Raw genomic sequence first — 15,104 nt, forward strand, 5'->3', positions numbered from 1 at the left:
AACGACAGGAATACTCTCCACAAAGTCGAAAATAACGGGACTCTCATTGCAATCAGAAACATGACTCTGGAGAAACGCAGCAGACGGATTGTAGAATCACAGACAAATGTGCAAGCATGACTTCAATCATAGACAAAATCAAGACTTAAGACAAAATCAAAATCAGAAAAAAAAAGAGCTAGAAACTATAGAAAAAAATTCAAAATTGAGAGACCTCCGGGTACATCCTAGGTTGAATATACCCGGAGAAACGCGGGTTGGTAGGTTATATCTATGGCAGAAGAAAAATAAGCTCTGATACCATGTTAAAAATTTTGGGGGAAAATAATGAATTTGTGCTATTGATCATCAAAATAAGGAGCCTATATATAGGCAATACAAAACAGAGTCGATAAACTCAAATATAAGTAATCTAATCTATGAATAATATCAAATCTAAATATAAATCTATTAAATTTAAAAGTGAATATCTAAAATATCTCAAAAATTTATGTGTTATTTAAATATTTAATTTTAGCTAAATTAAATATTTAGTTCCTGTACAAAATGATATATATATATTGATCAACTGTCCAGTCGAACTTAAATATTTTTTATTTTGCGTGTTCAACAAATACGAAAACCCTTGCATTAGTTTCAAATACATTTCTTAATATATCATAACATTAAAATATTGTAACTAAGTTATTGTATTAAAGTAAATGTTACGATCTACGAAATGATATACATATCAATATATTTTTTACAAGTAAATCACTACAAAATAGCAAATGGAATTGAAAAAAACACAAACCTCAACAACACCCAATATCTTCAGTATAACTAACAACACGGAGGTTAATTGACAAAATTAGTCATATTTGCCTACAATATTACCACTTTGTACAACTGCTCAAAATAACAAATATTACACTATTAAGGACACTTACGTAATAACAGGTAGTCATCCATACCACTAGTCATATATATATGTGTGTTAAAGATATATATATATATATATATATAATTTAGTTTTTTTAGTCCACTAGTCCCTATATACAATAACAATATATCTTACATTTCAAATAAAATTGTTGATATATTGTTATCTTATTTTACAGTATATTCATAGTTATTATACATAAAATACTAATACTTTATCCTTGCGTATTTAATTGTGACATTTACATTTTGTATCATTGTATTTAACATTAAAATTATCATTATATTTATATAATTTTGTGTACAAATATCTTTTTATTAATACTATAAGACACTAAAGGATGTATTTTTGCATTTTTTTCTTAATTTATACTACGTTTTGATATAATAATTAATATTCAAATATTAACACACAAAAAGTAAATGAAACCTTTAAAGCCGGACGAAAATAGTATTTTTTATTTAGGTAACAAAGATCGACACATACAAATTGCAAGAGGTAATAACATATTTTTATCCTTAAAAAAATCAAATTATTGTTTTTATTTAAAATATTATACATACATATATAAGTCTACCTTATTATATTAAAAATATAAGGTAAATTATTTTTTTTTTAGTTCCGTAACTGGTCGCATTTATCATTTTAGTCCTGTAACTACAGATTGTCTTAAACTAGTCTTGTAAGTAGAAAATTTTTTCAATTTAGTCATCAATGCCTAGGTGGCATTTGCGTGGAAGGCTGGCGGACACATGTCGGCCAGATCAGCGCCACATGGCTAACACGTGTCCACCACGTACATTATTTTTATTTTTATTTTTTTAAATATAAAAAAAATTACAATTATAAAAATAAAATTAAAATTAAAATTAAATAAATAATAAAATTATCCATATATACGTCAAGTCAGCACTATGCGACTTTTAATAATTTATATATTAGTATATTTTTTAATTATATTTTTTATTTTTTATTTTTATTTTTAATATAAAAAATATAAATTATCCTCCACTAGCAATCACGTGGCGTTGATTTGACGAACATGTGGATAATTTTTATTTTTATATTTTATTTTCTTATATTTTTAAATTTTAATTTTTATATATTTTATATATTTAATTTAATTTTTATTAAAAAAAATGTTAAAAAAAAAACAACAACAACAACAACGTGGTAGACACGTGTCGCTGATCTGGCCGACACGTGTCCGCCAGTCGGCCACGCAGATGCCACATAGGTATTGAGGACTAAATTGAGAAAATTTTCCACTTACGGGCCTAGTTTAAGACAACCTCCAGTTACAAGACTAAAATGATAAATGAGTCCAGTTACGGGACTAAAAAAACACGGTTTATCCTAAAATATATTGAATAACCGTTATCTATTAAAAAATTAACCTCCAAATTTATTTCTGTTCATATCTTAAAATTTGTAAAATTGTCTGAACCTCCAAAAATGCAAGAAACAAACATGCAAATCCTATATTTGTTTAGGTAAAAATATCGATATTGGTCATATTATAATCACAATTACTTCACTTTAGTTTATTCTAAAATTCTTAAATCTATATAATTTGAGTCATTTAGCGAATACATATGATTACAAAAAATACCATCGTTGAGTTTTCATCAAGACACCTGAGATAAAAACCATGTTACCAACTTAAAAGAAATAAGGATAGTTTCTTAATACAGCCATATTGTTAGTGAAAACAGCAAGTTTATTTAAATTTGATAAATTTTTATCTACATGATGAAAGTATATTTTGTGTTTGAACTCAGCACAATGTATTTCGTCTCTGTTATAAGATGGCACGCCATTAAAATATATTGGGCATTTAACGAAAGAATAAATTTTAAAAATTTTTTATTGAAAATAGGACTGTATTATTCTAAGCCCTACTAAAAAATTATAATGAAACTAAAACTAATTAATTATGTTATAACAAAACCAATGTTGCTTTATTCCCTTCTTAAACTTAAGGTTTTTCTTTTTTCTTTTTTTTTTTTCTAAGTACACTTATTCAATCAATTATTACTTATGATTAATTTAAAATTTATATATATATATATATATATGTACTTGGAAAAGTTATACCACTAAATTGTCTTTGAATTTAACGTGGGTCATATTCTGGGTCATTTGATTCTCCTTCTGGGTCAATTTGTTTTTCAATTAGATTTTCGATGGCTTCTTTGATCCGAAAGGATTTGGTTTTCGGTTTGACTTTGCCAGACTTTGGAGGGCTTTGGTCTTCGTGCAGGCAATTTTATCATCGGCTTTGGATTTGATGTCCTCTTTGGATGATCCGAGGCTTTGATCTTTGATTTGGCTTTGCCGCCTTTTGGAGAGTTTTGGTCTCCGTATGGGCGATTTGATCATCGATTTTGGATTTAATGCCTTCTCTAGACGATCCACAGCTTTGATCTTTGATTTGGCTTTGTCGCCTTTTTGAGGATTTTAGTCTCCGTGTGGGCGATTGATCCTCGGTTTTGGATTTGATGTCTTTTTTAGACGATCGACGACTTTGATCATTGGTTTGACTTTGAAGCCTTTTGGAGAGCTTTGGTCTCCGTGCGAGCGATTTGATCCTCCGCTTTGGATTTGATGTCTTCTTTGGACGATCCGCGGCTTTGATCTTTGCTTTGTCTTTGTCGCTTTTAGAGGGTTTTGCTCTCTGTGCGGACGATTTGATCCTCAGCTTTGGATTTGATATCTTCTTTGAACGATCCGCGGCTTTAGTCTTTGGTTTGTTTTTTCCGCCTTTTAGAGAGGTTCGGTCTCTGTGCGGGCGATTTGAGCTTTGGATTTAATATCTTCTTTGGACGATCCGCGGCTTTGATCTTTGGTTTGCCTTTTCCGCCTTTTGAAGAGCTTCGAACTCCGTGTGGGCGATTCGATAGTCAGTTTTGGATTTGATGTCTTCTTTGGACGATCCGCGGCTTTGATCGAAGAACGCAATGAACATCTTGAAGCTTTGGGAAGAACTTTGGAGACTTTCCCTTGGCTTTGATGAATTCCTCAACGGCTTTGGAAGCTTTGATCCTTCCTTCGGCTCGGACATACGACGAAGAACATTAACTTCATCGATTCGTCAACCAATATTGGATCATTTATCCAAATCAGTGACTTTTGACGAAGAACGCTTCGAATGACACGAAGAACATGAAGAACAATACAGAGAGAATCTAGAGACTTACCCATTTGCTTGAATCTTCAATGTAACTTCGGTGTCTCAAATGAAATGGCCATGGCTCCTATTTATAGGGGAGGAGTGGCCTCGACTTCCTTTTTGAATGGTGCCACGTGGCACGTCCTGATTGGCCAATACGAAGATTATATAATCTTTTATTTTTTGTCCGATGCCGTTTTTCATTCTTGACGGATTTGATTGTGGACCTTCATTTCTCGCCAAGATCTTTATATCATTGCCTCTTTCGGAAGATATTAATCTATATACTTCATTTATTGACAAGATTAATTTATTTTGCTGCCAAAATTATTATGGCTCTGTATTTATGCACGTAATATTTGTACGATACCTTACATTTTAAGCAGATTTTTGCATTAATGGTTTATATTTATTGTACAAAAATTAACATATATGCATAATTAAATATCAAATATTTAATTGAATTTAGATATATTTTTAGTGTCTATATATATACACAATATGAATAATGAACAATAAAATATTAGATAGTTTCTAATTAATATTAGTCTAAAATCTTTAATAATATATTGAAAAATATATTATTAAAGATAATTACAGTACAATACCCGGTAGTAATTATAAATTAAAATTAAAATAACTAATTAGTCTAATTAAGATTTAAAAAAATTATATATTAAAAAATTTAAAATATAATTAAAGTAGTTAATTATTTTCTAAAAAAGCAATAAGTCAGAATATGTGAGACAAAACGACAATATTGACATAAGATAAATGTAGGGTTTAGGGAGTATAATACAATATATTTCTTCTTAAATGTTGTGATGTTGACCAATCAACAACAAAATAGGTTTTAAGTAATAATGGAGCAGATTTTTTGTAAAAATATATATATTGTTGATACTGGATATGAGAAACAGATTCTTAAAAATGGTCGGATAAATCTTTATACCGTATAAATTTACTTTTCGAATACAATATTTCAATCATTACTTGCTTCATATTACATGAAATGTATATTAATATAATACACAGGTAATAAAATAAAAAATAAAAAATAGATGAACAGGAAAAATAAAGTAAAAAAACTGTAAATTTGCATAGATGAGCTTTGATGTGTTGTGTAGGAGAATTATGGAAAGAGTATATTCTCTTATATTATCTTGTCTTCTTTCAATCTCAAATTTCAAAATTATTTCTTTTTCCAATTTGAATTTAAATTTTAAAACTCTATTAAACTGTAATTCCAAATACTCAAATTGTTCTATTGGCAACGAAACACTTAAGTCCTCCCCCATATACATCATGTCTCATTACCATTTCATATTAGACTTATACAATAAATTATATTTAAAAACACACAAAACACATCATAAGTCATACAAAAAATACGTTTAATTCCAACATATGTTCTCACGAATCCTACTGTACTATATGTTGTTTCATTAATCTTGAAATGTTGAAAGAAAAGTAATAAAATGTTGAACAATCATTTGTAATTTCTCTCTATAATTAGTGGAGAAAGTAGAGAAAAACAAAGGCGAAAGAAGTTGTAAAGATAGTAAAAAAAGAGATGATTTTGCGGTCACAACATTAATGAAGATACTAGAGAAATAGGTGAATTTAAGATATGGATCGAACACATGGACAAAACCAAATTTTTATTATTTTTTAGTGTAATATTATTAAATTTTTTTAATTATTTATATATAATTATTCACCAAAATTATCTAAATTCATATATGACCCTACTATTATTTTATAATTTTTATTTATAAATTATTAATTAACTATTAAAATATAGATTTTCTCCCGAAATTTAGACGTTAGTTTCGCCACTGGTTGCATGAGATAATTTTTTTGTTCTTGTTTCCATATTCACCATTTGATCAAAATTGCATCCGATGGCTAGCCGGCTAAGCATAGAATTTTCAGTACAGAATCTTGTCCATTTTTTTCCCCTAAAATAAGGATATAAACTAATTGACAACTCAGAAAAGCCACAATCTCAGGCTAATAATAGAAGGGAACTAATTAGGTAGTGCACACAGCAGTAGTATTAAATAAGAGAATTTAAGTACCTTTAATTTCTTCACAATACATGGCTCGGTTTAGACAAAACTTTTTAAAATTTTAGAATTAATAAAAAATCGAGTGTTTACATTAACTATGAAAGAAAATGAATATTTGATATAATATTTTTATAAAAAAAATTATTGTTGGCGAAATTTTTTTAAAATAAAGTAAATTATATAACACTCTCTTTTGTTTCAGTAAAAATGCACAAAACACCTTATATTTTATTTTATTGCATGAAATCAAATTATTTAAGATATTTTACTTTTTTTATTCGTATTAAACTTGCGTAATTTTAAATTTTATTTAGAATAAACATAAGCTTTGCACAAAGAGGGTGTTTTGTGCAAAATTTAAATTAACACAAGGGATTTCACATAATAAATAAAACACAATATGTATTATACATTTTTACTAAAATACTAGGAGGTGTTATATAATTTACCCAAAAAAATATATATATTTTTGTAAACGGAGCGTATATGTAGAAGGGAATTATTAGGAACATGTATATATATATATATATATATAAGAAGCATGAGATGCCTTTGAGGAATATTTATCTTCAATACACACATCAAGAGAGAGAGAGAGAGAGAGAAAGAGGGTTTATTATCTTGAGGTGAGGTGAGGTGAAGTGATTTAGTTTATTAATTAGTGTTATTAGTATGGTTAAAAGGCTATTTGGATCTTTTGTATCAGCGATTGCTTATTGTTTCCAAGACCCTAAATACACTACTCATCATCACAACCACCAGTACCACCACCACCACCACCCCCACCACCACCGCCGCCACACCATCTCCAAGAAGTCGCGTCGACCACTTTCTTTGCAGGTTAAATTTCTATATATATATATATATATATATATATATAGCCTCCATCATAATATATAATAATTATTCTAAATATATTATAGTTTCCGCTTGAGAAATTCTCATCTGGAAAAGTTTACTGTTGTCTTCTTCCTCGTATAATTAGTTTAATTTTATTGGCTGACTTGATCATCTTCTTCACATGTGCTATTTAAGTTTTACCTTAACTCATTCGTATATGTGTTTATATATATATATATATATATATGCATGTATATATCATATGTGTGTGTAGTGGATTTCTTGGAGGTTCTCAAAGATATCAATTAGTTAAAACCACAAACACTAATACTAATGGAATATAGTGTTTGGTTCTAATTTTATTACTTTTTATTATTTTTTTCCTTATTTTATAAGCAAAATAGTATTTAGATATAATATTTTATATTAAATATTTTTTTTTATTGAAAATACTGTACTTAAAAATAAATAAATAAGCCTTAGTTTAGGGTTAGACTGGATGGATTTTATTTATTTCATGTTTGAATTTATTGGATTTTCAGCTAGTTTAGTAAGAAATAATGATAAGAGTATATCATAAAATATCAAGAATTTTCAATTATTTTGAAAATAAAAAATTTATGTTATAAATAAGTGTGTATTTTGAATAAAGTATAAATTTTTATGTAATATTTTAAATATAAAATAAATTTTGGATATGATATCTTTTAAAAAATAATAAATAGTACAAAAACAAAATTGAAAACCCGAGAAAAGAGAATCGATCTAATTTGTCATGCCATTCTTTTGATAGTAAAACAAAATCCTCTACTCTGTGTTCCAACTTCATGGGACAAAAAAAAAAAATAAAGATTCTATAATTAGAGGATGAACCACAAACCAGTCTTGTTATATTTGAATTTAAAAATAGTATTATAATATAAAAGGTGTTTAATATAATATTTTAAATAAAGAGTAAATTAATTAAAAAATATATATATTTTTTTAATTCGATAATTTTATAAAATATATAATACTATAATAAATGATACAAAATCATATCCAAACCTTTAAATAAACCTAATAGGGCCGTCACATTAAAAATAAATCTACATCACATATGTATAAAATAGAATTCATAATACATACTAATATTTTATATATCATCATGTTATATATTATGTATTTCTATATGTTATTTTTATACGTTGATTTGAACAATTAGTAGATTTTCGAGTGTTGTGCAGATCAAAAGTATGGTTCGTATATCCCACAGAACATTTGTTGCTTAATTGCTAATTAATCATCAAATTATATATTGTCTTTTCCCTAATTTGAGATTAATTATAACCAAAACGATCGATAGTGGTTTATTATTATATATACCCACATAAGCATCTAAATCTTGAGGGACAAAATGTTATAATTTATTTAATATTTAGCTAATAAATTTAAATAAATAATAATGACAGAATTATACATGAATTTAGAAAATTTAGGAGAGAGGCAAATTGTATATAAATATATAAAAATTAATATTTTGAATTAGGGGGCCAATTGACCCCAAGCCTTAGTGTAGTTCCGTCCCTGCACATATATATATATATATATGTGTGTGTTTTTCTGCGAAACAGCATCTTTGTATATGCCTGAAAACATGGGCATGAATTTATTATCTTGTAGAGTTGTAGTCCCTACCTATAGATACAGATATCACAGATATATATATATATAGGTTAATTAAGTGAGAGGGGAGCAGGGTAGTGTAATGATAAAAAGGCAGTTCAAAATCCATTATAAGTACTCATCACAGAATTATTAAACACATAAAGATTAAAGACAAAAGGAACAAATGCGAATGGAATAATAAGAAAGTCATTTTTTTATACACCCACACATTTATAAATATATATATATATATATATATATTTGCCTTAGTGGAAAGCATCAGCATCTTTGAAATTAAACGCCTTGAATTGTATTTATAGTTAATTATTGTTATTTGTTTCGGATATTTCTTCAGTTGTCTTTTAATTGATTTTTTTTAGAAAACAATAATATATATGTATATATATATATATATATATTGTTCCAGCGGACAAGAAAATTTATTATTTTTTTTTTAAGAAAAAAAAGTCTCATTTGAACGACCAAAAAAAGATAGAGCTATACATGTTTGTTTAGGTAAAGTAGAAACAATAATATTTCCCTGTCTGCCTCAACAAGTATATGTAACTTTTATGAGAAAATTTGATAAAGCATGTATATTAATGATAGTTGGCACAAATTTGTAGGTATAAAATATTTTCTCCTATATTTTTTTGATGTAATAGTGTTTACATAAATAAATATACGTTTAAGGTTAGAAATTTACAATGGATTTTTTATGTGTACCATATAAAATACCAAAATAGATACATTTTGGGTAGACATAATAAGTAAATATATATATATATATATAAATAAAAGAGGGTCCTTATTTTCACTTAGCTCAAGGTCAATCGAAAATTAAGAACCCACATGTACAAGATCAAAACAAAGTCCATAAAATATCGAGAAAAATAGTGATACATTAGTAGATGACTAAACATTCGATTTTTACTTTCGTTTTAACTTCAGACTGTGGAGCTCAAAGTACGGATGTGCTGCACCGGCTGTGAGCGCGTAGTCAGAGATGCGATTCACAAACTCAAGGGTTAGTTAAAATATTTTTCAATTATTCACCCTTGGTAACATTTTTCATAAGTTTTTTTTTTTTTTTAACATGGGAATCTCCGGTTACTATTCTTTGAGTACATTTTGGGTAAATCCATGATCATGATTTGATAGATGGACGGTGGTGATTTCAGGGATCGACTCAATCGCCGTGGAGTTGGAGATGGAGAAGGTGACGGTGATAGGATACGTGGAGCGAAGCAAGGTGCTGAAAGCTGTGAGGCGGGCTGGGAAGAGGGCGGAATTTTGGCCATACCCAAACCCACCTCTCTACTTCACATCATCGGGACATTACTTCAAGGACACGACGAGCGAATACAAGAAGAGCTACAACTACTGGCGCCACGGCTACAACGAGGCTGACCGGCACGGCGCCCTCCACGTCACACAACGGGGGGATGACAGGATCAGCAACTTTTTCAATGATGATAATGTCAATGCTTGTCGTCTCATGTGATGATGATCCCTCGTACTTAATTAATTATTGCCTAAGGTATTTTGTTTGTAAGTAAGTTAATTATGAGTTTGTGTTCATGCTTTGTATGTAAATCCATACATATATATATATATATATATTAACACCAGGAGAGTGGCAATCAGCATTGTGTTGATTCATCGTTTACTATTTGATCATTAAAAAAAAAAAAAAAATGTCAAATTAATAACTTACCTTATCCGATACTATAATAGGACAACCTAGACATCTTGAAGAAACATAATCTTAAACTTATCACCTTCTTGCAACCTTCTTCAAGCTTGTAAACAGACAAGTGGGGTTGAGTTTACAAGTTTGATTTTTCAAAAAATTCTCAATAAACTTAGAATTAGCCATCAAAATTCTTACTCTTACGCTACTCAACAAAATGGGAGACTAAAAAGAAAACACAAACACTTGCTTCAACTTTCAAAAACCCGTCTCATCCAAGCTAACCTACCAATTAATTCTTTTGGGGAGAAGCTAGATACACAAACACACACCTAATAATTATTCTCCGAACACCTATCCTAGGTTGGAAAAACTAGACACTAAACTCTATAAATGTTTCTTTTCCAGATACCTATTTTGAACTAAAGGTTATAACTTATGAACTTTTGCAATAAGACTCATTTTATCTCAAGAGATTGATCTTGTATAAAAATATATTTTCATATCAATCCAAAAAAATCACTTTTTTTCCTCATATCTATCTTTGCCACTACTCTCTTTAGATGATACTAATGATAAAAGTGTCTTGATTGTTCTTCTTTTCCAATATATATATATATATATATATCACTTTCACTTGGCAACTTTTTTTTTTTTTTTTAGGCAGGTCACTTAGTTTCTCAAAACTCTTTTAAATAGATTTTCAAAGGGAAGGATGTTTGGATTTGTTAGAAACAATTATAATGAACAGCAACAATCAAACACAGCGAACGTCTGCCAAGCCACCATGCTCATAATTAACTCAATGATGTGATGAAAAAAATAACCCTAATCCTAACAATATAAATGCTAGACTAACTATCAAAAATAGAAATTAACTAAATACTATAGCCCACTTAATTAAACATAACAATTAAATCAACCGGCCCACGAAGGTGGATTCAATCCCGACTCCGCCGACGATAGACCAACAGGGGTCGTGGCTCAGTAGCAGCCTTGACAACGGGCTGGTCCCCCTCATCCTGTTCGCTATCAACTCCATCCCTCTTCAAAAAAACCTTGTTCCCAAGGTTGAAATCTGGAAACTGACGCCGAAACTCGCTCAAATCAACCCATGTCGCATCATCCTCTGTCTGACCAACCCATCTCACCAACACTTGATCCTCCTCACTCCCATCCTCTGCCACATTACGTGCTGCCAACACCTCCTCAGGCTCAAAGAACGGCCCTACCGGAATCTCCAAGGTAACCGGCAATTCCTGCTCCACCGGATGGTCCCCCACCACACGTTGCAGTTGCGACACATGAAAGACTAGATATATGCGGCTGCCAATGGGAAGCACAAGGTGATAAGCAGTAGGACCAACTCAACTCTCCATAAAAAACGGCTCATAAAACTTTGCAGCGAGCTTATGATGCGGTTGTTTCTGCAAAGTAGACTATCGAAACAGACGCACCTTCAAGAACACTTTATCCCCCACCTGAAATTCCAACTCCCACTGATGTTTATTCGCCTGCGTCACCATTTTCTGCTGAGCTACTCCAGATTTTGGCGCAGGCGCCGTAACAAATTATCCCGGCTTCCCAACAATTCACCTACTGCCGCTACTTTACACTCTCCCGGCAAGAACCTTTTGATTGAAGACGGCTCTCTCCTATAAACCACTTCAAAGGGTGTCATCTTGGCGGCGGTCTGGAAGGATGTATTATACCAATACTCCGCCAAAGCTAACCACCGCATCCACTTTTTAGGTTGTTCACAAGGAAAACAGCGCAGATAGGTCTCCACCGCCCTATTTAGCACCTCCGTTTGGCCATCGGTCTCTGCGTGATAAGCCGAACTGAACTTCAGAGATGTTCCCGATCTGGAAACAACTCCCTCCAAAATGAGCTCATAAAAATGGAGTCTCGATCACTCACAATCGACCGAGGTATCCTGTGCAATCGAACTATCTCTCATAAACGCCTCCGCCATCGAACGAGCTGTATTAGGCGGCTTCAGGGCAATGAAATGCCCATACTTCGAGAGCCGATCCACCACCACCAGAATATTAGAATATCCCCTCGACTTTGGCAGGCAAGTAATGAAATCCATAGATATATCCTCCCAAACAAACATAGGAATCGGCAGGGGGTGCAACCATCTTGCTGGCGTGAGTGTCTGATAGTTAGCTTTTTGGCAAACCAAGCATTAAGCAACATAACTCTGCACTTCTCGAAACATCCCCATTCAATAAACATTTTCCGCCAAATGCCGGTAAGTGCGAAAAGCACCTGCATGGCCGCCCACTGGAGTATCATGAAACTCCCTCAGCAGTTGTGGAATCCATCTCGACCGCACCGACAACGCCAACCATCCTTTGTAATATAAACACCCTCCGATGACCTCATAACCTCGACTACTGTCCGGACCTGCTTCAATCGCGGTGATGATGCGGCGAAGAGAGGCATCCTGCCACTGCTCGGACCGCACCTCGTCCAACCCCAACCATCCCGGTACACTCACCGCTGCCAACTCTAGCTCCTCCCCCCTGCGAGACAAAGCATCTGCAGCTGCATTTGAAGCTCCCGTCTTATATTCTATAGTAAAGTCATACCCGAGAAGCTTTGCCACCCACAACTGCTGTGAAGGTGTGACAATATTTTGAGTCAGTAGGTGTTTCAGGCTCCGATGGTCCGTCCTCACCACGAATTTCCGGTCAATTAAATATGGTCTCCAATGCTGGACTGCGATGGCCAATCCCATCATCTCTCGCTCATAGGCAAACTTAGTGAGAGTCTGATCAGCCATGGTCTTGCTGAAATATGCCACGGGACAACGCTCCTGCATCAGAACAGCTCCCACACCCGTCCCGGACACGTCGCATTCCACCACGAAGGGTTGGTCAAATCGAGGCATGGCAAGAACTGGAGCCTCGGTCAATGCCTTTTTTAGGCGAACAAAAGCAGCTTCGGCTTCCGGGGGCCATTCAAACACTACGGGGGCTGCCTTCTTCAGTAGTGCCGCCAACGGTATCACTATCAATCCATACCCCCGCACAAACCTCCGGTAATACCCCGTGAGACCCAAAAAACCCCTGATGTCCCGGACCGATTTGGATCGCAGCCATTCAACTACTGAACTCACCTTGCTATGATCCATTACTATCCCTGCTGCCGAGATAATGTGTCCCAAATATTCCACTTTCAGACACCCAAAGCTACACTTCTTGAAATTGGCCTTGAACTGGTGACTTTACAGTAACTGCAAGGTTTGTGATAAATGTGTCCGACGATCCTCCCAAGTTCTGTTGTACACCAGGATGTCATCAAAGAAAACCAAGATAAACCGGCGCAGGAATGGGGGAAATAACTCATTCATCGCGGACTGAAAGGTAGCTGGGGCGTTGGTGAGGCCGAACGGCATCACCAAGAACTCGTAATGACAACTATGGGTCCGGAAGGCAGTTTTGTGAATATCCAGTCCTGCCACCAAACTTTGAGAAGACTACTACACCGGACAACTCATCTAGGAATTCCTCAATCACAGGGATCGAGTACTTATCGGGTACCGTCACTTTGTTCAACTCCCGATAATCAACGCAAAATCGCCAACTGCCGTCCTTCTTTTTCACCAACAGTACCGGGCTAGATAAGAGACTGGAACTCGATCGAATGACCCCAGCTGTAAGCATATCGTTGACCAGTTTCTCTATTTCATCTTTCTGGAGATGGCCGTAATGGTACGGCCGCACATATACCGGTTTTGAGCCTGGGATAAACTCAATTCTGTGGTCAGTGGAGCGCTGTGGCGGTAAACCGGATGGTTCCACAAAAGCCTCGGAAATAATCTTCTAACACCTCTTTCACTTGCCCCTGCTCCGCCTCCGAAAACCTCACCGCGTGGACATCAACTACTACTGCCCAAAGCTCCACATTGCTGGTGCGAACCAAAGTGCGCAGCCCAACTGAACAACGACTAAGGGTGGGGTCACCCCGTAAAACGACTCATTGATCCCCTTGGAGGAACGACATAGACATTCGTTCTCAATTAACACTCCCATCTCCAGGAGTCCCCAACCACGCCACTCCCAGTATAACATCGACACCACCCAATGTGAACACAAAGTAATCCGTAGTTAGCTCGCACCCTGCCAAAGTCATCGACACCCCATGACATAAACCTGCCGACTTTTTCCGGTGTCCGTCACCCAACTGCACCACAAATTTGACTGATTCATCCGGCTTAAGCTACAATAATAGAACCAGCAACGAAAATATGAAATTATGACTAGCACCACTATCAATTAACACTGTTACCGTACATCCGTGGAGTATCCTGTGCATGCGCATAGTGCCTGGACTAAAAAATCCAGCCATGGAAAAGATAGGTAAGGCACTCTCCTCCTCCGCGCCTTATCCTATCTTCTCCGCGAGCTCCTCTTGACCGGTAGGTTCATAATATTCATGATTCTGCAAATCCACTTCCTCATCCGGCTCCACAAATAAAACCCCCAACTCCCTGAGTGGACAAACTCTCGCATGACCGGCGTGTACGTCTTGCGGCACTTGAAACACAAACCCTTTGCTCTTAAGTCTGCCATCTCGTTTGATGTTACGTGGGTAAATCACGAACGCACAGTCGATCGTTCAGAGGCTGCCGGGGTGGCTGCTACCGATTTTTCCGATGATCGAGACAGACGACTAGCAGAATTACCCCCAAACGGTCCGGGTACTGTGCTGGTCTATCCGGCGCTGAGCAGATGCGAGGAATTAAAG

The 15,104-nt window shown here is 33.9% G+C and overlaps 2 protein-coding genes across 2 annotated transcripts; one reads left to right on the forward strand and one right to left on the reverse strand.

The window, feature by feature from the left end:
- Positions 1 to 6,747: 6,747 nt before the first annotated feature.
- Positions 6,748 to 10,288, forward strand: LOC127255825 (heavy metal-associated isoprenylated plant protein 30-like). Its single transcript, XM_051281575.1, has 3 exons — positions 6,748 to 7,006; positions 9,605 to 9,680; positions 9,835 to 10,288. The coding sequence occupies exons 1-3, from the start codon at positions 6,839 to 6,841 to the stop codon at positions 10,155 to 10,157; spliced, it is 567 nt and encodes a 188-aa protein (XP_051137532.1). The 5' UTR covers positions 6,748 to 6,838; the 3' UTR covers positions 10,158 to 10,288.
- A 999-nt stretch (positions 10,289 to 11,287) lies between these two features.
- On the reverse strand, positions 11,288 to 13,488 carry LOC127255849 (uncharacterized). The gene is made up of 4 exons (XM_051281601.1): positions 12,621 to 13,488; positions 12,263 to 12,518; positions 11,978 to 12,211; positions 11,288 to 11,672 (listed from the first exon to the last, which is right to left on the reverse strand). Exons 1-4 carry the CDS (start codon positions 13,486 to 13,488, stop codon positions 11,288 to 11,290), a joined length of 1,743 nt encoding a protein of 580 aa, XP_051137558.1.
- Positions 13,489 to 15,104: the final 1,616 nt, after the last annotated feature.

The sequence above is a fragment of the Andrographis paniculata genome, unplaced genomic scaffold (assembly GCF_009805555.1).
Source record: "Andrographis paniculata isolate CXL003 unplaced genomic scaffold, ASM980555v1 Contig54END, whole genome shotgun sequence".
NCBI classification, from domain to species: domain Eukaryota; kingdom Viridiplantae; phylum Streptophyta; class Magnoliopsida; order Lamiales; family Acanthaceae; genus Andrographis; species Andrographis paniculata.

Bases quoted from the DNA above. Each gene is read 5' to 3' on its own strand.
- LOC127255849 (XM_051281601.1), bottom strand. From the start codon at position 13,488: ATGGATCATAGCAAGGTGAGTTCAGTAGTTGAATGGCTGCGATCCAAA. The intron at 12,519-12,620 runs GTGCTTTTCGCA...TTTGCCAAAAAG, and splicing joins TCCAGTGGGCGGCCATGCAG to CTAACTATCAGACACTCACG. The intron at 12,212-12,262 runs GTGATCGAGACT...AGTTGTTTCCAG, and splicing joins GATACCTCGGTCGATTGTGA to ATCGGGAACATCTCTGAAGT.
- LOC127255825 (XM_051281575.1), top strand. From the start codon at position 6,839: ATGGTTAAAAGGCTATTTGGATCTTTTGTATCAGCGATTGCTTATTGT. The intron at 7,007-9,604 runs GTTAAATTTCTA...TTTTAACTTCAG, and splicing joins GTCGACCACTTTCTTTGCAG to ACTGTGGAGCTCAAAGTACG. The intron at 9,681-9,834 runs GTTAGTTAAAAT...TGGTGATTTCAG, and splicing joins TGCGATTCACAAACTCAAGG to GGATCGACTCAATCGCCGTG.